This window comes from Colobus angolensis, unplaced genomic scaffold, assembly GCF_000951035.1.
Source record: "Colobus angolensis palliatus isolate OR3802 unplaced genomic scaffold, Cang.pa_1.0 Scaffold48, whole genome shotgun sequence".
NCBI classification, from domain to species: Eukaryota; Metazoa; Chordata; class Mammalia; order Primates; family Cercopithecidae; genus Colobus; species Colobus angolensis.
The window spans coordinates 10,667,863-10,689,240 of NW_012118265.1; the positions used below are offsets into that span (position 1 = coordinate 10,667,863).

The 21,378-nt window shown below is 36.0% G+C and overlaps 1 protein-coding gene across 2 annotated transcripts in view; it reads left to right on the plus strand.

Annotated features, from left to right (window-relative positions):
- The window catches only part of LEKR1 (leucine, glutamate and lysine rich 1), a 214,379-nt gene that overhangs the window by 180,738 nt on the left and 12,263 nt on the right, over positions 1-21,378 (plus strand). For both annotated transcript variants that reach the window (XM_011959017.1, XM_011959018.1), the window contains exons 10-12: positions 5-98; positions 12,031-12,195; positions 15,376-15,675. In XM_011959017.1, the coding sequence (XP_011814407.1) occupies positions 5-98; positions 12,031-12,195; positions 15,376-15,675 (559 nt within the window). The remainder of the gene's footprint in view (positions 1-4; positions 99-12,030; positions 12,196-15,375; positions 15,676-21,378) is intronic.

The following is a 21,378-nucleotide window of genomic DNA, read 5'->3' on the forward strand; positions in this document are numbered from 1 at the left end:
TCAGGGAATTGATGCTGATTTCACATCAGAAAAGCATCGAGCAGCTGCAAGAAACCCTTAGACAGAAGCTGCTGAGTGATGATAACTGGAAGGAGAAGGTAATGGTAGCGTGGCTTTCATCAGCATGCAACCTATTTGCTTTTTAAAAATTCTGACCATTTGTCATAAGACTCTTCCAGATAGATTTATTTGCTTCTATGCACACTTTTGATTCCTTCTGGAATTTCCTAGACCAGACATGCTTATGGAATGTGTCTTTTCCAAAATATTAGACAACATAATGAAAAATAAACAATGATAACACATTTTGGAATCTTGTAAGATAGCTCTTGGTTCTCATGCAAAAGCGTATCTTTTTGCTTTTAAATATTTTCTTATTTCCTCATCAACTGTCACAATCTACATTTGATCATATTCTTAAAACCAGGGAAATAATTCTTACAACTTCTCTTCTTCTCCTATAAGAAGATGAAAGAATGGAAAATGACTTAGAATTATTTGGTTTTGGACTTTTGACATATATACCCTGACAAAGTAAAATGAATAAGCATTTAGCTTGCTAGTATTTACAGAGAAATGTTTGCTATTAGAGCACAAAAAAAAAACTCCATTGGTTTTGGTCTTTGGTCTTTTTTATAGTTTTCAAAGTTTCAACAATGAATAGGTATTACTTTCATAATTTTAAATAATAAAAGTAATATTTTAAAAATTGTTAGTCCATACTTTCTCAGGTCATCCACAGCTCTAGTCACCGAGTTAAAAGCAGTCATCTTTCTGCCATAAACTTCCAGTACTCCTTGATTGATCCCTGGGCCATATTCTACACACTGACCCAAAGCATTCCCAACTCATTCTCTTCCGTGACTGGTATCTATGCCTAGCACTGGCCTTCTGCCTTAGTTTTCTTATTATGCCTTAAATTTTCCTCTAGAAATGGAGCTGGTCACCAAAATTCAGATTGTTTGACTGAAGTCCTGACAACTTGTTTGGGTTTTATCAGATTCTTCTCCTTGGGGATTGAACCCCATAACTTGTAACCTCAGCAACAAGCAGTGGCCTCCTTCAAACTAACATCTCTACCAGGAATCCCTCAATCTACCATCCAGCATACTGAAACCCTTTAGGTATTCTTGCTGGCTCAGGACAATTTTAAATTTGCACTTTCATTTCCAATCTTCAAACAGTTGGCCATACTCAGCCAACAGTAGCCCTCTAAAAATAAGTACCCCTTCCCTTGTCCATTAGGGTACACAGTCAGGATATAGTAAAAATGATCACTGTAACAATAGTACTAAGTGGACCAAAACAAAATTGGAGAATATGGACTAATGTTGCTATTTGTGTCTCATTCTTATTTTGTTTTATTTTGTAGCATAGACCTTTTCTTTTCCTTCTTCTCTGAGGCCCAGCTTCTTTAATTCTTTCTTATTTTTATTAGCCTCAGGGTATTCAACTGACAGGTCTGCACTTATTCACTTTCCCTATTCTTACCAATCTATGTGTAAAAATTGAAAAAGAAGATTATCAGCCAGATTTTGTATAATCCAAAATATTCAAATTAGAACAATGAAAGATTGTTTATCCATCCAACTGATAGAATAGTTTAACACTGTGGTTAAGATCTAGTGAGATTGTCTCTCATACCTACTCTTTAAGGGACTAGAAATTAAAGCAAACTTTTTGGAAAGCAGTCTGTCAATATGTACCAAGATATAGTAAACTTCCCATGTTTTGACTCAGAAATTTTACTAATGGAATTAATATGGATAGAGATTCAGAGAGTCATTCCGCTTCTCAAACTCCTGAGCTCCTTCTCTTAGTATGATGGAGTAAATTTTCCTGCTTTTGTTTTTGTAGAAATTTCCCATCTCCATATTCATACTCCACTAGGGGTTTTTGGATACATTTCACTGGAGAAAAAGTCTCTGTTTATGATCCCCTCTAGTACTTCTGTTCACTGTACCCTGTCTTGAGGTGCTAACAGAATAGAACAAGTTAGTGTTAGCATCTGACATATAAAAGCATTTATGTTCTTGCTTTATGCTATTAAGTTAATTTGGTGGTAAAAATAATTCTATATAATATTCTATAAGTTCTTGCTAGGAGCATGATATCTTTCTAATGAATTAATTATATTGCAGAGGTATTTTGGCATGTATAATTTTCTATAGTATAAATGGACATTTCATTTGGTTGAAAGGACATGACTTCTTGTTAATAAATGTTATAATTTAGCTAGCAGTAAATCAGGATCCAGACCAGGAAAGCAAAGGACTAATAATTATGCCTTGGCTATGTTAGCTATTGAGACTATGAATAAAAAGTTATCTAAAAGTCTTCTCATGAGAAAGGAGAATCATTAATATGACATTGTCATCTCTTTCTTGGGTCACTGTGCCTTTGCCAAAGAATGAAATGTTCTTTTCACAAATATATAATACACATATTAAAATAAACTTCATAGATTAAATGCTTTTAATATGTAAAAAAGTAGATAGCAATTTGTGTCTGTGCTTAATTATTTAGAGTATGTAAAAAGCACATAATAAGATCAATAGTTGCTATGCAACAAGGATGGCACATTTTTAAATAACTACATATTTACTAATTGTCATGGATTTTTATTTATTTCAAGTATTACTACTTGAAGAAAGCAAATTAGTGTGCATGCTGAACCTTTAAAATTGGTTTTAAATTTACAATGTTGTTACTATTTAGTTAAAATTTTGTAATTAAAAAAATAGCCACACTGCTTACATAATCAACTCGCATTATTTAATCACTATCACTTTTTAGTGCAATAAGCAGATTCCAAGCAAATATTTTCTTAGATTATCATCAAGACATCATACTTAAGAACATTTTAGAATTGCACTAATGACCTCATTTAAAATAGTACATAGAGCTTTTGAGAAACCAGTAGTTAAACAAACAAAAACCTTATTTCTTGACAGAAGCAACTAGATTAGAGTGAAAATGCAGTTGAGAAAAGTTTACTTCAAGAAATAGTCAATTTTCAATTTTGAAGGAAGGCAAAAAAAAAAAAATCTCAAATTAGTTTTCAAAATTGAAGAACCAAATGACCTAATAATTCCTAATGTATTTTAGTATGCTATTATTAAAATTAAAACGGATAATTTCTGACATACAAAATGTGACACAGATGATGTTGTTATTTATAAAATATCAATTTTAATTTATGCATAATAAACATGGATCAAAGGAATATTGAGGACATGCTTTAATTTTAATAGTTTTTAAAATGCAGTTTTAGAAATTGAATTAATAAAATCTGAAAATTTTGGGTCAGGAGTGGCCAGCAGAGATCATCTCATAAACCACTAATCTAGATAACAAAAATTATCTCTATTAATAATGTAATTTTCATTATTATGACATTATTATTTCCATTTTGCACATTACAAAAAAGACTTAGAGAAGTTGAGTAATTTACTAAAGCTTTTATAAAGGCAGGAAATGAGCTGAGAATCAACTTCCATGTATCTAAATACAAAGTTCCATATTTCTGCATTTGGCCAAGATGGAGTGACAGGAAGTAAATTTACCCTCCTACCTAAAACAAATAAAACAGTGAGGAATACATAGAAAACAATGGTTTCAAGACATTGGACATCTGGCAATGAAAGACAGTGATTCTTGAAAACAGAAGACAAACAAGGTGAGCCCTGTGATTGCCATAACTTAGTGTCCTGAAAGACATTTCAGGTCATGGTGCAGGGAGTGGGAATCTAGTTTGAGCTTGTCAGATTCTTTGAGTGGAGGAAACCTTGCAGAGTCCTGGGAGATCATGGTGGCTAAAGTTCACAGATTGTGTTCACAGGAGAGAGAGCTGTACAAAGGAAGAACACTGGAGATCTACAAAGAGTCCCGCCTTGCATATGTTTATGATGAAAGTGTACATGTGGGAAAAGCACACAAAGCCAAGGACAGACCAAGCCAGAGAGAGTGTTGAATACTCACACATTGCCAGTGATTTGCATTTCTATCAGCCAGACTGGAAAACCTGTAATTTATAAGGCCCTGGGTAGAGTGCTCAAAAGGGTCTTGCATCACAAGTTGAGAATAATTAGCCCTAGATGAAATGCTGATTTGATTCTGCCTAATGCATTTTAAAAGGCAGACCTAAAATAATCAAGCTGATCTCAAGAAACTTAACTGCATCCTAGGACAGAGCTCAAGAATATTCATAGGAATACAAAAATATCTAGCACCAAACAAGGTAAGTTACAACCTTGGAAATATACAACAAAATAGGGCTCAAAATGAAAAGAAATATCAGTAAATAAAAACTGACCCAGAATGAAAAGAAATATCAGTAAATAAAAACTGACGCAGAAGTGAGAATTAGCAGAAAAAACATTAAAACAAATATGATAACTGTATTCCATACACCCAAAAGCTAAAGAAAAAATTGACCATGTTAAGTAGAGAAATAGAAGATAAAAAAGACCAGTTACTGAAATTTGAGAGACGAAAACTAGATTATCTGAAATTAAAAGTACACTGGATTGGATTGATGGCAGAATAGACATTCCAGAAGAAAAGTTTAGTGAACTTGAAGATGCAGCAATAGAAAAACTTTTTAAATAAAACAAGATAGACTCCAAAACAAAGCAAACAAACAACTCAAAAGGAACATCAGTGAGCCATGAGACAGATTCAAGAGGCCCAATATATCTGTAATTGAAATTCCTGAAGGACAAGAGACAGAAGAGGGAACAAAAAAAAAAAAGGAAGAAATAATGACTGAAAGTTTTACAAATTTAATGAAAACTAAACACCCATAGTTTTAAGAAGCTCAATAAGCCTCAGGCACAAGAAACCAAGTGCACCAAGGGAAATTATAATCCAGTTGTCCAAAACAGTAATAAAAAGAAATATTTTAAAGCAGCTGGATTTTTTAAAGACATTGTATAGAGAGGAAAGAAGACAGCAGATTTTGTTTTAAATCAGAAACAATGCAAGCAAAAAAAGTAGGATTGAAAGTACTAAAAGAAGGTTAGGGGAGCAATGAGGAAAGCTGCCAACCTAGAATTCATACCAAGTGAAAAAATCTTTCAAATATGAGAGTAAAATGGAAACTTCTTCAAAAAGCACTGAAAAAAATGTATTACCAATAGACCCACACTATAAAAAAATGTTCAAAGAAGTCTTTTAGTCAGAAGGAAAGCTATACCAGATGGAAATATGGATCTACACAGAGGAACGTAGAAACCCAGAAATGGTAACACTGTGGGTAAAGATATGGGGTTTTTTTCATTATTTAAATTTTTAAAAATATAATTGATGAGATTTATAACATAGAAGCAAAATATATGACAATAATAACACAATGGCTGAGAGGATAGAAGTGGAAATATATTATTACTGAGAGATTTTTATACAATATGTGTAGTGATAATATCATTAGAAAGTAGACTGTATTGAATTAAAGACATATTCTCCAAACCCTAAAATTATAGCTAATAATCCAATAAAGGAGACAAAATTGAATTTTAAATACCAGTCCTAAAGAAGACAGGAAAATAAGGGAAAGAGAAAAAATATGAGATGGGCCAAATGGAAAACATAGCAAGATAGTAGATTTAAAGCTAATTATATCAATAATCACTTTAAATGGAAATGATCTAAGCCAGAGATCAGCAAACTTTTTCTATAAAGGACCAGTTAGTTAATATTTTTGGTTTTGTATGATATACAGTCTCTGTCACAACCACTCAACCCTGCCATTGTAACATATAAAAGAAACCATAGACAATATGCAAATGAATGGGCATGGCTGAATTTAGTCTGTGGGCCACAGTTGGCTAAGCTCTGGTCTAAATATTCTATTAAAAAGGCAGAGATGTTTATCTTGGATAAAAAATGCAACACCTTACTATATGTTGCCTATAAGAAATGTACTTTAGGATGTGAGGAAGATCTGACTGTGACATCTGTCACACCCTGTTGATTGCCAGGGTTGATCTGGCTGATCTGGCTGGCTAAGCAGGTGTCCCCATTCTCCCTTACTGCTTTACATGTGACCTTCTTGAAGCTGCACATGTTCTGGTGGAAGAGGATGACCTTTCTTGATAGAGGAGGACCATTCTTCTGTAAAGGGTATACCAGTAGCTGTGCTCCTCCCCTGCTAGAACTTCTAAATAAGCTCTCAAGAAATGCACTTTACTATAAAGACACCATAGATTAAAAGTAAAGAATGGAAACACAAATCAAAAGAAAGCTGGAGGTCAGGCGCGGTGGCTCAAGCCTGTAATCCCAACACTTTCGGAGGCCGAGGCGGGCGGATCACAAGGTCGGGAGATCGAGACCATCCTTGCTAACATGGTGAAACCCCATCTCTACCAAAAATACAAAAAAAAAAAAATTAGCTGGGCGTGGTGGCGGGCGCCAGTAGTCCCAGCTACTCAGGAGGCTGAGGCAGGAGAATGGCGTGAACCTGGGAGGTGAAGTGAGCAGAGATCGCGCCACTGCACTCCAGCCTGGGCGACAGAGCGAGACTCCGTCTCAAAAAAAAAGAAAGCTGGAGCAGCTATATTATTATCAGGCAAAGTAGATTTCAGAGTAAAGAAATCAGAATACTTAATATTTTGCTAGGATTAAAGAAAGATATTTAATAATGACAAAGGGGTCAGTTCACAAGGAGGACATAATAACCCTAAATGTTCATTCACCTAATAACAGAGCTTACAAATACATGAAGCAAAAACTGATAGAACTGTAAGGAGAAATAAATTCACTAATTAGAGCCTAAGATATCAATTCCTTTTCTCAATTGATAGAAAAATAGCCAGACAAAGAGTAAGGATTTATACAATGGAAAATTGTATAAATTTATTAACAGATACATTGAACAATATTGTTAACAAACTTGACCTAAATGATATCTATGGAATTCTCAATTTGACAGCAGAATACACATTTTTCTCAAGTGCACATGACCTTTTACCAAAATCGACATATTTTGGCTTATAAATAAGTCTCAATAAGTTTAAAAGGATTCACGACAAGTATTTTCTCTGACCATAATTAAATAAAATTAGAAATCATTAGCAGATCTGGACAATCCTCAAATATTTTGAAACTAAATAAATACCAAGTCCATTCCCTGAGCCCACTATGCTGTATAGATGTAGGGGTGGAGGGGACAGGTTACATGAAAAAAAACTAAACACATTGAGCTATAGAGTTCACCGGCAACACCTAAGTATACATATCCTTTCCACCTTGTAGTTGCTCTATGATCTTGGTGAAGTTACTCACTTCTCTTAGCCTATTTCTTAATCTAGACAGTGGGAGTAATACTTCTTTTATTATATGTTATTCTCAGAGTTGTTGTAAGAATTAAAAGAGTTAATATATAGAAAGTGTCCTATAGCATACCACCCTAGCTTGTATTCGTTTACTCAGTGAACATTCTCTCCTTCCATCCTAAGTTCACACATTTCTTGACAGGATTTGACCTGCAGCCTACATATTCTGATTCCTTAGCATTCATTTTTCAACTGCAAATTCTGTTTCGAATAATCATCTGCTTTTATTATTTATTCAGTAGCTATTTCAGAAATAATCTGAAGTACTGTAATAATTTGCAATCAGTATTTTTTTGTAAAATAGTATAATAATTTATTTTAGGAGATATATCTTTAAAAATTATGTATGCATATCAAATATAAGCAAATTATTTGATTCCTACTTTGGCAACTAAAATTCCCGTTGGTTTTAAAAGTATCATTGAGTAATAAATGGTCAAACATGGTGTTTGGCTCCATGTTCAATAAGAAAATGATAATAACAAAGTCAACCACAAACATCTCACTTGGAAAATAGTGAAAAGGCAGTATTTTGCATATTGGTATAAGATACAGATTTTATAAAATACTAGTTATGCATTTCAACAACAAATACAAAAGAAATTTAAAAACAATGCTCTGAATGCTCTGGAGTCATTTGGAGGCCTTCACTGAGGAGATGGAGTTTGAGCTAGAAGAGGATACAGATAAATGAAAAACAAAAATAGTTAAAACCTAGGATGTATACAAAGGTAATAATTGATTTTACTTTGTGTGAATCTTCAGTTAATATTACTCCTGCTTTTTTAGAAATCATAATTTTCCCCTTATCAAAATTACTATTAGTTATTGTATAAACTGGTTCATGCTTTATATGTACGCCATCAACAAATTTATTCATTTTGCTCAAACATCGCTCCTGTCATCTAAAATACTTTAAATTATCAGCTCATATCAACATTTAAAAATAAAAACATGGCAAGTTGGCATGAATGCACCTACTCAAAGGCAAATAATACACCCCTTAAGCAAATCATTGTGTTTATGGGCTCATTATTTTGTTCAAACTAATCAGATCATGAAGGAACCAGTAATCTCATTTCTCTGTGCTAACTCGTCAACACATTCAGATGGCTCTTAGCATCCCATTGCAGCTTTCCTAAATGTTGGAAATCCCATGTGAAGCTCATCACTTTGCTTCTCCTTCTCAGATTGTGCAAATTAAAAATCAAGCTAGCAATAGTCAATCATTCTCCCTTTTGTCTACAGTGCTTGTTCTTTCCCACTGTCCATATACTTATTCCTTCCTTGTTTTCTCTCTTTACCTACAGTAGTTCAAGGAATAGTTCAGGGGCAAGAAGATCTTGCTTTCTAACTCAGGTAAAACAAAACATTCAACTCATTCAAGCCATCAGCCATCACCTTTTCTTCCCTGAATACTTCATTTCAACTTCATCAAAGGAACCCTGCTGATTTTCTAAGTGACCTCATCTCCATAATAATTTTTGAAAACTTTTTTTAAAGGTTCTTCTAAAGTCCTTCTGTCATCTAATTTTTGTCTTGTTCCACCAAGTTTGCATATATTCTCACTGTCTTAATTTGAGCAATCAGTCCATATTTGGAAAGATGTCGTTTTGTCCTAAAATAGCTATTGAACTCTACTAACTAACCACACAAGATTTTTTAAAATACTTGATATCTTAGCACCTCAATACACATTTTCTTGAGCTTCTCAAAATAGCTTGTTGCTTTTTTATTAATAGTCTCAGGGCATCTTATGAATGATTAATGCTTATATTATTCATTTATTATTGATTACTATTAACAATTATTAAGAACTATGTGACTATTATTTATTAATAATTAATAATTGAATGTTATTGATTATTGACTTTTATATTAATATTATACCTTCCAATTTTTCCAAATGTTTTACATTTGGTTTCTCTTTTCATATATTCTTGACTTATCTATGCCAGTGTGGTCAAAGCACTGTGATCAAATGAGAAAAGTAGTGGCAGTCAGACTGGAGGAATCCAGGACTGCCACCATATACAGTGTTTAAGTTGCAGCCTGCACCAGGCCAAGGCAGCAAAGGGAGCTGGAATCTAGCCTGTACTCTGCTCATCAAGTCCTATGCCTGGCATGAGACTGTTTTCATCTAAGGAAGGGGTGCTTTGTCAGTTTACACAAAGGTGTCATATGTGCTAGTAGTGGCCCTGTAAAAGGTCATACACAGGAGTTTTGATATATTAATGCCTTGAGAAACCACGAAGAAGGAATTTTAAAAATCTAATTTATACTTTGTAAAGAATACTGTGCTGTGTGTCGTAGCATGGGTTGGAGCGAAGCAGGAGTGAAAGTGAGGTGGTCAGGAAGTGATGGTGGCCAGAACTAGGTGATCGGGAAGTGCTGATGAAAGTTGAGACATAGAGAAATGGATGCAAAGCATCTTTTGAAGGTAAAATGAACAGGATTTTGTGTTGGATTGGGTGGGGAGGGTAAAGGAGAGAGGTGTGAAAGATGATGTTCCAGTTACTGACTTGAGTAACTAGATGAATGGTAGAGCTGTGTCCTGAAATAAGGGGGAGAAACAGGCTATGGGAAGAGTGTAGTTACAAGATTTCTGGGTCATACAATTCGTTGGAGGCACCTGTGAATTATCTAAATGGCTACCAGGAGGCAAAGTGGATTTACGTATCTGAAATTCAAAAGAATGTCTTCTTTTTTTCTGAGTGCCCCTGAGACTTCCTTTGTCTTCAGCAGTCTGAGAGCAGCCCATCTGAGTAATTCTGTAATTCTGTAATGTTGCTAAAAGATCATCAGTAGCCTATTATCCCAAACAATCCAGAAGTTTATTTTGAAAGAGCCAAAATCCAATACTGTATAAACATAATTACTTTCCCTTAAGGCAGATGCTCAATCTTATACCCAGTACAATAAAACCAATTGACCCCACACTGGGGCTAGTCTTCCATCTAGTATTTTATTTAATGTAAAGGACTTCCTTTAACTTTCTTAGCAAAATTTGTGTCCTCGTACCCTGATTTCATTGTTCCCTTGAGAAATTTAGGTTGATCTCTTTCCTTGTCTTGGTGGCCTAAATCACACAGTCACAATCAGTTGTGAGTTTTTCTCCCAATTTACCTGGCTTTACCCTTTCTTAGAGTTTATAATCCTGGCACAGTGTAAGCCTAGAGCCAGCCTGTCACTGGGATTGCCTTCTCCAGTCTCTCTAGATGAACTCCCAGGAGTAAATTACTCCAGTACTCATAGATTTGTTCTCTTTCTTGTTTCAGTAGGCAGAGCCAAAACCAATGGTTAAAAACCACATGGAGAGAAATGTTGGCTCAACTACAGGAAAAACTGCCTAATGCTTAGTGCTGTCTGAAAATGGAAATGCCTTCTGGGGAAGGAGTGAGTTACAGTTTCTGGAGGTGTGAGGCACCCAGCAGTCAGTCATCTAGTATGGAGTCAGTAGTAGAGACTGAAGGGTCAGAGTGTGGAAGTACTCTCCACTGACTATTAAATTCCTACTCATGTTAGAGCTTTACACAGAAGCTTTGCCTCCTTTAATCCTCATAACAACCCCTAAGGGAACTAGTTATAACCCTACCAGGAAGGGTTACAGTCACAGACTTAAGATCACTCAGTTAGCAAGTAGCAGAGCCAGGATTAAGAGCCAGGATTTAAACTTAACTTCATCTGCATCCAGATTTCTTGCTTATTCTTTCCACAATTCATGGAAACATAAGAGATTGAATTAGGGGATTTCTAAGGTCCCTTCTAGCATTATGATACTATCTGAGTCAAAGTATGGATACAGATGCTCTTCACCTTTCAGTGGAGTTACATCCTGATAAACCCATCATAAATTCAAGGTATTGTAAGTCAAAAATGGGTACTCTGTAGACATGATGGAATGTGAAAACACAGTATCTAAAAAATACTGGCAACAGAGTACATACACTGTACAGTATCAGTTGTTTGCCCTCATGAGCACATGGCTGACTGGGAGCTGCGGCCCATGACACTGCCTAACATCCCAAAAGAGTATCATAATGTGTATCAATGGCCCAGGAAAAGATCAGAATTCAAAATTTGAAGTATAGTCTCTACTGAAAATGCATATTGCTTTCTCACCATTGTAAAGTCAAAAAATCAGAAGTCAAACCATTGTAAGTTGGAGACCATCTGTACAGGCATTACTGACTCTTTTCCTTTAGTCATCCTTCCCACTTTAGTCACATTAAAATGACAAACTGTGACTCCAAAACTTTCTATGACCTCCATCAAGAAAGGGCCACTTGAAAAATCAACATTTGTACTTTGAATTCCCTCTGAGTTTTAAGCAGAACTTAGTCTAAAGCCCTCAAAATCTGCTTAAAAACAAAAATTTTAATTTTCTGAGTTGCTGGCAAGGACTGAGTTCACAGTATAAATGAGCAAGTAACTAGGCTTTTAGTATTTCTGGAAACTGTCATATAGTTCTAACTCCTCTGCTAATTTTTCAGGTCTTAGAAGGTGGTGGAATATTTGGCACAAGGTCAGTTTTTCTGGCCCAAGTTTTAAGTCACATAATTTTTTAGAATTTTAAAAATAGTTTAATTAAAAATTTAATGTCAGAACATTTTAAAACTTAAGAGTTTGAAAATAAGCTTAATGTACTTATTTTAAGATAAAGTGATTTTACGTATGTTTTAAATGCCATTTCTAGATTGAAGCAGAACTTGCCAAGGAAAGGGCCCAACACTTGGTTGAATTTGAAGAGCAAGCTCTTCTCTTTAAGGAAGAAACAAAACTGCAACTTGATATTGAAAAAGAAAAGCACCAAGATATAATCCAAAAGTATAAGAAAGAACAAGAGGAACTACAAATGAAGGTCTATAATTATGACGTTCTTCATTATTTAACAGATTTGAAACTGCAGATGTTGTATATTTTGCCTTAGAACACTATGGTATTTATGATTCCAGTAGCTTTGACTCATGGTCACTGTGTCTTGGTTTTAGCCATGCAGGTAAGATGGTTTGGCTAATTCTCCAGAATGGATAACTGAGATAAGTTTTACAAGCGTGTAATCCAGCTATGTATGGATTTTTTCTACCAGAATAAACTTATTTTTTAAACATCATAAATTATATGACTAAAAATTAGTATGGCTAGGTATTTCAACACCTCAAATACTCAACATCAAAAGATAATGAGGTATTTTACATAATTAAAATTTTCCCAACAACTAAAGCATATACCCTTTCATTGCAGATATTTTTCATTCTCAACATTTCTGAATGAAGAGAAATATTTTTTAAATGTGATCATATCTCCCTAAATTTCTTAAACAGTATGTTCTAAATACTAAAGGTTTTGTTAAAGTTTTCCTGTTTTTATAGGACTTGAATGTAGAGTGTGTATGTGCATATCTGTATTAATCAAGACCTAGTGGGGAAATAACATTTTGAATACATACATAAAGAGTCTGTGTTAATTAAGCATCAGACAAGACCTAATGGCTTCTACATTTGTGTACAGGAGGTATGGTACATCCATTTCAGTAGTCCATTGTGAACAACAGGCAGCACCAGCTACATGTGTACAACCAGTGCTATTGCACATGGTCCCACACTCAGAAAGGTCTCATGCTTTGGATTTAATGCTCTGCAGATACTACCTTGAAATTCTTAATAAGCTACCTGGGCATAGTGGCTCATACCTATAATCCTAGCACTTTGAGAGGCCCAGGCAAGAGGATCACTTGAGGCCAGGCATTCAACACCAGCCTGGACAACATAACAAGACTCTGTCTCTATTTAAAAGAAAAAAAAAAAAAAGATTTAATTAGCCTAGTGTGATGGTTCATACCCATAGTATGTTCATACCACTTAATACCCTGGCTACTTGGGAGGCTGATACATGAGGTTCACTTGAACCCAGGAGTTCAAGACCTCTGTGAGCTCTGATCACACCACTGTACTGCAGACTGGGCAACAGAGTGAGACCCCTTCTCTAAAAGAAAAAAAAATCGTGGTGATTTTTATCTTTGAACTTGTGTTTTGTAAGTGAAATCCTCCTGGGGCAATGGAGCATGTGCCACAAGCTCACAGCCTTGGCTCCCCCAAGGTTCTACCTCCCCTAGAGGGTTCTCACCTCTTGCTTCCTGGCTTCTGATGCCCCAGGCTCCACTGAGTCTCCCCCTTTCTTCCTGCTCTCACTCTGTGACTGCTGTTGCAGCCCTGGGTGGTTCAGGATCCCATCAGCAGGAGAATGCAGACAGGCAAGCTGGAACTTGCCAGATGTTACAGTTTCTCAAAAGAAGTCATAAATCCACATTTTGTAAGTGAAACCTCCTGATCTTTAAATGTTGACTGCCTTTTAAAAAATAAAAACATATTTGTGGTTATGTGAACCTCTTCTCCCAAGGATAACTTCCTTTATTTCAATGTCAGCTCTCCTCTGGGTGATGGAAACCACTGTACAGACCTGACAGTGACCTTCTTCCCTCCTGGATTAATTGAAGATAATAGAATATTAATTTATAAAATTATGAACTATGGTGAAGAGACTTTTGACACAAGTTATTCTTTCTGTAAATTTAACATTTGAAACACATTTTGGATACACAACTCTTTTTATGTAATAGTTCACAAAGTCCTTGGAACCTTGGTCTGTGAATGTTTTCCAGATTCTTAGTGGGCTAGTTTCTTGTTGTGCTAATATTTATAACATGACAATAATTGAGCGTAAGTAATAAGGATATGTTCCATTAGAAGCAGCTCTTGTTTTGTTGTTTTGTTTTTTTAAGGAGAAAGAAAACAAGAGGTCTTTTCCTTTCTAAAGACTTTCATGCTATGAGGAAAAACTTCTCCAAGTTGTTCTCTCATTCATTTATCTAGAGGTACCACCTTGAGAAGCAGTACATTTTCAGAATATTCAGGTGTTTTCTACAACTGTGCTATCCATGCTATCCATCATGGTAGCCACCTGTGGCTATGAAAGTTTCCATTAAATTAATTACAATTAAATACAATTTAAATTCAGTTCTTTGGTTACATTAGTCGTATTTCAGGTGCTCAATAGTCAATACTCTTTTTTGAGAGCTATGGTTAGAGTATTTACACCATGGAAATTAGATACAATCTTGCTTTTTTTTTTTTTTTTGAGAGTCAGTTGTTAAACATTTACCAGCACTGTCAGTAGTCACATGTGCCTAGTTACTACCATATTGGATAGCATAGAATATTTCTAACACCACAGAAAGCTCTGTTGGGCAGTACTATTCTGGAAGGCATAGTATCTGGAGTTCCTCCCACCATTATTTACAAAAAAGAAAAAAAATTATGTCAAAGAAAAATTTATTGGTATATTTAGGGTAAAGTATAACTTTAGCGCTCTCCTCCTTGCATTCCCCAAAAATCAGGCATTTTGAGATCCCAAAGCCAACCTAGTTAGGTCCAGACAGGCCCCTGATCTATCTATTTGTCAAGACTTGAACTGAGGCTGGGCACAGTGGCTCACACCTGTAATCCCAGCACTTTGGGAGGCTGAGGCAGGAGGATTGCTTGAGCCCAGGAGTTTAAGACCAACCTTGGCAACATAGAGAGACACCATCTCTACAAAAAATAAAAAATTACCAGGTGTGGTGGCATGAGTCTGTGATCCAGCTACTGGAGAGGCTGAATTGGGAGGATCGTTTGAGCCCAGGAGGTCAAGGCTGCTGACACCCATGATTACACCTCTGCCCCACTGCGCTCCAGCCTTGGCAACAGAGCAAGACCCTGTCTCAAAAAAAAGACTTGTCCTATCCTTTGTAGCTTAATATAGTCACAGAAATTTATATATTTCCAAAAATTCCCAAGTGATTAGTGTGATGCTGTTTTAAGTAGAAAAATAAATGTTTTAGTCTTTTAAAAAGAAAATCTTGAAGGCCTGCATGTCATGGGTTTGTTTTCATCTGATCAAGTGAGTACACTGATTAATGAGAATAAATCTCTTAAAAACCATAAGAATTCTGTGGTTACCTAGAAACTATCACCTATAAACTAATATGAGATTTATCTTACAGATGTCTGACTTAATCACAGGCGCTACAAGAGATCTAAGACAGGAAGTGACCACTCTTAGAGAAAAACTTCACGAATCCCATATTTGGTACACTGAAAAATCTGAGTCAAAGGAAAAAGAAATTGAAAATCTTAAAAATTTGGTTGCAGAATTTGAATCTCGCTTGAAGAAGGAAATTGACAGTAATGATTCAGTTTCAGAAGACTTGAGGAAGGAAATGAAACAGAAGTCAGATGAACTGAAAAGAGTAATGCTGGCTCAAACACAACTGATAGAGCAATTTAACAAGTCCCAGGAAGAGGTAGGAAGCAGATAGTGGTACCTTTGCAATTAATCAAAGAGCACATATTCTTTCAACAAACAAACAAAAACGTGAAAGGCAGCTTAGTTTCCTGGAAAGAGCCCTGGAATGTTAGTCTGACCTAAGTCACATCCTGGTGCTCTGTCCTTAACTTTAGGCAGTCACTTAGCCTCTCCAGATCTGGCTTTCCCTTAAACTACATAATCTCTAAAAGTTTTCTCGGCATCCAGTTCTTTCTTGCAAATAACTATTTTAAGCCTCTAAGACTAGGAATCTTTATATGTCTTATTTGTTTTAACGTTAAATCTTTGGCAAATAAACTTTTAGAGCACTTTCTGCATACTTAAAAAAAAAAATAGACTGTCTTTTAAATACAATTTTACTATAGGTTTTTACCTTCCTATCAATATAAACTTAATAAGGTAATAGACACACATCAGTTTTCTTTCTTATGTATGCTTGATTATTTCAGTGAAGTTTTTCATTCAAACTGCAGTAGACTTATTTTGATTTGAAAACATTTTTCAAAGTATTATGTCTGAACTATTGAACAGTTTAGAAATAGTGAAACAATTCATCTGTTCTCTAATCACCAATATCATATCGCATTACAATATTTGATCCCTTTGATGACAGTATAGCAAATAAAGGCAAATGGAGGAAGATTCTGAATGTTGCTGAGAAGTAATATTTTTGTTGGTTTGATTGACATTAATAAAGGCATGACAGGAAAGCGCTAATAGCAGTATCGATTATTAACAATTAAATATGCCATGGTCTTGCTGTAGTTAAATTATCAGTCAAAATAGAAAGTTTACATCATCATTGTAATTATGTAATCATGAAGTGAACCTATTACAACGAAGTTACAAATTTAAAATAAAATTTGGAATAGACAGAATACTAGGTCAAGAATAATGCCTAAAACAACCCTATAAGTAGAAATTATTTACATGTTACAAATGAGGAAGAGACTGAAGAAGGCTGAATAATTTCCATAAGGTCAGATAGCTTGGTGGAGCTAAGATTCAAATTCATATCTCTATGATATGATGTTTCCTCTTTTGGGAAACCTAGTTCTTATTATTCTGCTTCTGTATTTCACAGTGACTACAGACTTAGTTAACATCTCCAGGGACTCAATTTTCTTTTAGTATTATAATTAAGACAAAAAGATGATGAAGTGTCTCTTGTTGTTACACAGCAGCACAGTCCCCCCAGTGAAGGAAGCTGCACCCCCAGTTCAGGCAGGAGTAAGGTGGAAGAGCACACATGGACTTAGCTCCACTGGAGAAACCCTGAGAAAGAGAGACGTGATGTTGATTTCCCTCAAATGCGACAGCAGTAGTGATTCTCTAGAGGAGGGAAGCAGGGTAAAAGACAGAAAGGTCAAGGCCAACTAGACTAGCAGGTTTCCTAACTATTCATTCACTAAAGAAATGGCAATATAGAAAATGAGGAGTAAATTATAAACTAGGAGAGGTAGAAAAAGACGGAAGGGTCAAATTTAGTAAACGTACATTAGCATCTGTGTTACTCTGTTCTTGCCTTACTCTAAAGGAATATGTGCGACTGGATAATTTATAAAGAAAAGAGGTTTAGTTGGCTCATGGTTCTGCAGGCTGAACAGGAAGCATAGTGCCTGCCTCTGTTTCTGGTTAGGACCTTAGGAAGCTTGCAATCATGGCAGAAGGTGAAAGAGAAGCCCAGTGCATCATGTGGTGACAGAGAGGTGGGGGGAGGTGCCACATTCTTTTGTGAACTAACCCAGCAAGAACTCATTCATCAGCAAGGGGATGAGGGATCTGCTGCCGTGATTCAAACACCTCCCACCTAGGCCCCACCTCCAACACTGAGGATTACATTTTAACATGAGATTTGGAGTTGACAAACTTCCATACCCCATAACAGCATCTATCTGGGTGCCAGGCACATGTTAGGTAGGTACTGATGATGTAATTATGAATAAGACTGACAACTACTACTTCCTGCTCTCAAAGAAGAATTTAAAGAAAACTTTGCATGAGTAATTAAATTAATATCCAAAGGAAAGAATGATCTAAACAGAATTTATCATAAAAACAGCATAGACTGAAAGCTAGAACATTTGCCTGAAGAGCCTGTATAAATTATCTGTTGCTGTGTGACAAATTATCCCCAAGTTTAGCAGCTTCAAACAACAAACATTTGTTATCTCATAGCTTCTGTGGGTCAGGAATCTGACCATGGCTTAGCTGCATGTCTCTGGTTTAGAGGCTCAAGTTCTCTCATGAGATTGGTGTCAGGGTGTCCACTGGGCTGCAGTCTCATCTAGAAGCTCAACTAGGATGGGATTGGCTTTCAGGCTTACTTATATGGTTGTTGGCAGGATGTATTTGGCCAGAGGCTTCCCTCAATTCCTTGCCACATGGACCTCTCCATAGAACAACTCAGTGTGTCAGTTGACTTCCCTCAGGGCAAGCAAGTGAGTGAGAATGAGAGAGAGAAGGTGCTAAGACAGAAGCCACAGTCTTTTTGCAATGTAATCTTAGAAGACACATCCCAATGCTTCTGCTGTATTCCATTCATTACAAATGAATCAATAAGTCCAACCCACACTCAAGGTGAAATCATTGCACAAAGATATGAATATCAGGAGGGTAAGGATCATTAGGGGGCATTTTAAAGGCTTCCAATCACAGGGCTTCTGGAGGTGATTTTGGCAAGAGAAAATAGACTAAACGTGAAGAGTGGATTTCTTCATCAACAAAAGGAGCTGCATTTGGAACTCTTCCTGCTCATTAGTTGTTAAAAGAAGCCACTTAGGAATAAAGCTTCTTTAAAAATGTGGACTGAAAGACATAAGACATTGGGTTGATATGTAAATGATCATAGATCATTGCTACAGAGGAGAAAAGGATCATCTCAAAGGTAAAGAAAACCAATTAAGGGCATACTTAGGGGGGCAATATCTTTTTGTAGGAGCAGGGAGAATAGACTAGATTTTCCTTTAGAAGTTACCAGAATATCACCTCAAAGTTAACTAATTTGAACTGAACTGTAAGAGTAAATAATTAAGGCTGCTTATCTGGCTAAGCATGCCAGAGTCCAAAATATGCTTATAAAAATAGGAAATGAGCCAATAAAAGGGATAGGATTTATGAGCTAGAAAGAATAGAGGCCATAGCATGTAAAGTGAAAATCACCACATTTTTTGATCATGCATTCCAGACACTTGAAATTTCTCAGATTCTGGAGAAATAAAGCTGCATTTAAGTGGAAAACAAATTCCCATTAGAATGAAAATAAATTAATGGTTTAATAAGGAGGCTAATTAAGAGGAGGAAAGCCCTGTTCTCTTTCAAGTGGCCAAATAACGGGTAGACTTTGTTTTAAATTGTATGAAGAAAGTTCTCAAGGATAAGAGGAAAGCCAAAGCCTCTAAAGGGCAAAATGGGTCTTCCTAAATGGAGCAGGGATTATTGGAGCGCATCCCTAGAAACAGCAAGTGTCACAAAGCAGAGCAACAAAGGGTGCAGGTCAATAAAAAGAGAAAATGGAAAATAAAACTGTGCTAGAAATGTAAATGTGAACAAGGAGTCCCTGAAAAGATACATTAAAAGATTAGAAAGGAGGGAGAGAGGGAGTGAGAAAGAAAGACAGTTAATATGTTAGAGAATAACACTTATCAGTAAAACCAAAGTCAAAATGGGTCATGTGCTTCTTGATGCCCATTTTCCTTCTTACTGGTTCCATCTGAGTACAGTCAAGACAGTGTGACCCCACTGTTAGGGACCTTGTTGTGATCCAGAGGAAGAATGTAGTAAATTCAAATAAACAGCTCACATACAATCCCTGAAGGAAAATCAGTACAGATAGTTCAATATTTTTGTTGTTTGAAGACCACACATAAGGGAGTCAAAAGAGCAGTAGTTTTAAATGCTATAGTTATTGTAGTCATACAATGAAGATGAGTGATACTCAAAAATACAAAATAATGCTCTTGGTTAAACATGGAGAATTGAATACGTATGTTTATCTCTACTTCATTCCACTGCCACTAAAATGGCAATCAATTAATAAAAAGTGAATAAATCCAGCAGGACAAAGAGAACAGGAGAGAAGTTAGCACTTGATAAAAAAGATGTTGACCAAAGCTTACAAAAATGGAAAGCAAGTGTCTAAGAGACAAATGGCTCATCAGACTAGAGAATATTGAAACCTAATACCTGTGAGGATTGGGGATGGAAGGATCCAAAACAGAGAAAATCTAGTTATGTGGCACAACACTGGAGACGCTCAGGAATTGGAGAAACTAGGTGAAGGAATAATTTGTTTTATTGCATGTCACTTTACTGTGCTCCATAGATACTGTGGGTTTTATTACAAATTGAAGGTTTGTGTCAACCCCTATGTCGAGAAAGTCTGTCAGTGTCATTTTTTCAACTGCATGTGCTCACTTTGTGTCTCTGTGTCACAGTTAGGTAATTCTTGCAATATTTTAAACTTTTTCATTATTATTATATCTGTTATGGTCATGCAATCAGTGATCTTTGATGTTACTATTACACTTGTTTGTAGGTGCCAAGAATGGTGCCTATATAAGACAGCAAACTTAATAGATAAATGTTGTGTGTGTTCTGACTAATCCACTGACTGGCCAGCCCCCCATCTCTCTTCTCCTCAGGCCTCCCTATTTGCTGAGACAAAACAATATTGAAATTAGGGCAATTAGCAACCCTACAATGGCTCCTAAGCATTCAAGTGAAAGGAAGAATTACACATCTCTTACTTTAAGTCAAAAGGCAGAAATGATTAAGCTTAGCAAGGAAAGCAAATCAAAAGTTGAGATAACCCAGAAGCTAAGCCTCTTGGTCCAGTTAGCCAAGTTGCGAATGCAAATCAAAAGTTCTTGAAGGCAATAAAAGTGCCACCTCAGTGAAGAATGATAAGAAAATAAAACAGCCTTCTTGCTGATATGGAGAAAGTTTGAGTGGTCTAGGTCGAAGATAAAACCAGTCATATTATTCCCTTAAGCCAAAGCCTAATCCAGAGAAAGACCCTAACTCTCTCCAATTCTGTGAAGACTGAAAGAGATGAGGAAGCTGCAGAAGAAAAGTTGGAAGCTAGCAATGGTAGGTTTATGAGGTTCAGGACAAGAAGCCATTTCCATAACATAAAAGTACAAGGTGAGACAGCAAGTGCTCATGTCGAAGCTGCGGTAAGTTATCCAGATCTAGTTAAGATCATTTATGAGGTGGCTACATTAAACAACAGATTTTCAATGTAGATAGAACAACCTTCTATTGGAAGAAGGTACCATCTAGGACTTTCGTAGCTGTGGTACAGAAGCTTTGAAGCCAAACTTCAAGAATTAGCCTTCAAAGGACAGGCCATCCCAAAAATCCTAGCACCTTTAAGAATCATGCTAAATCTACTCTACTCTGTCTGTGCTTTATAAGTGGGGCAACAAAGCCTGGATGATAGCACATCTTTTTGCAGCATGGTTTATTGAATATTTTAAGCCTGTTGAGACTTACTGTTCAGAAAAAAAAAAAAATTCCTTTCAAAATATTGCTTCTCATTGACAATGCATCTGGTCACCCAAGAGCTCTGATGGAGATGAACAAGGGGATTAACGTTTTCATGCCTGCAAACACAACATCCATTCTGCAGCCTATGCCTCAAGAAACAGTTTTGACTTTCAAGTCTTATGATTTAAGA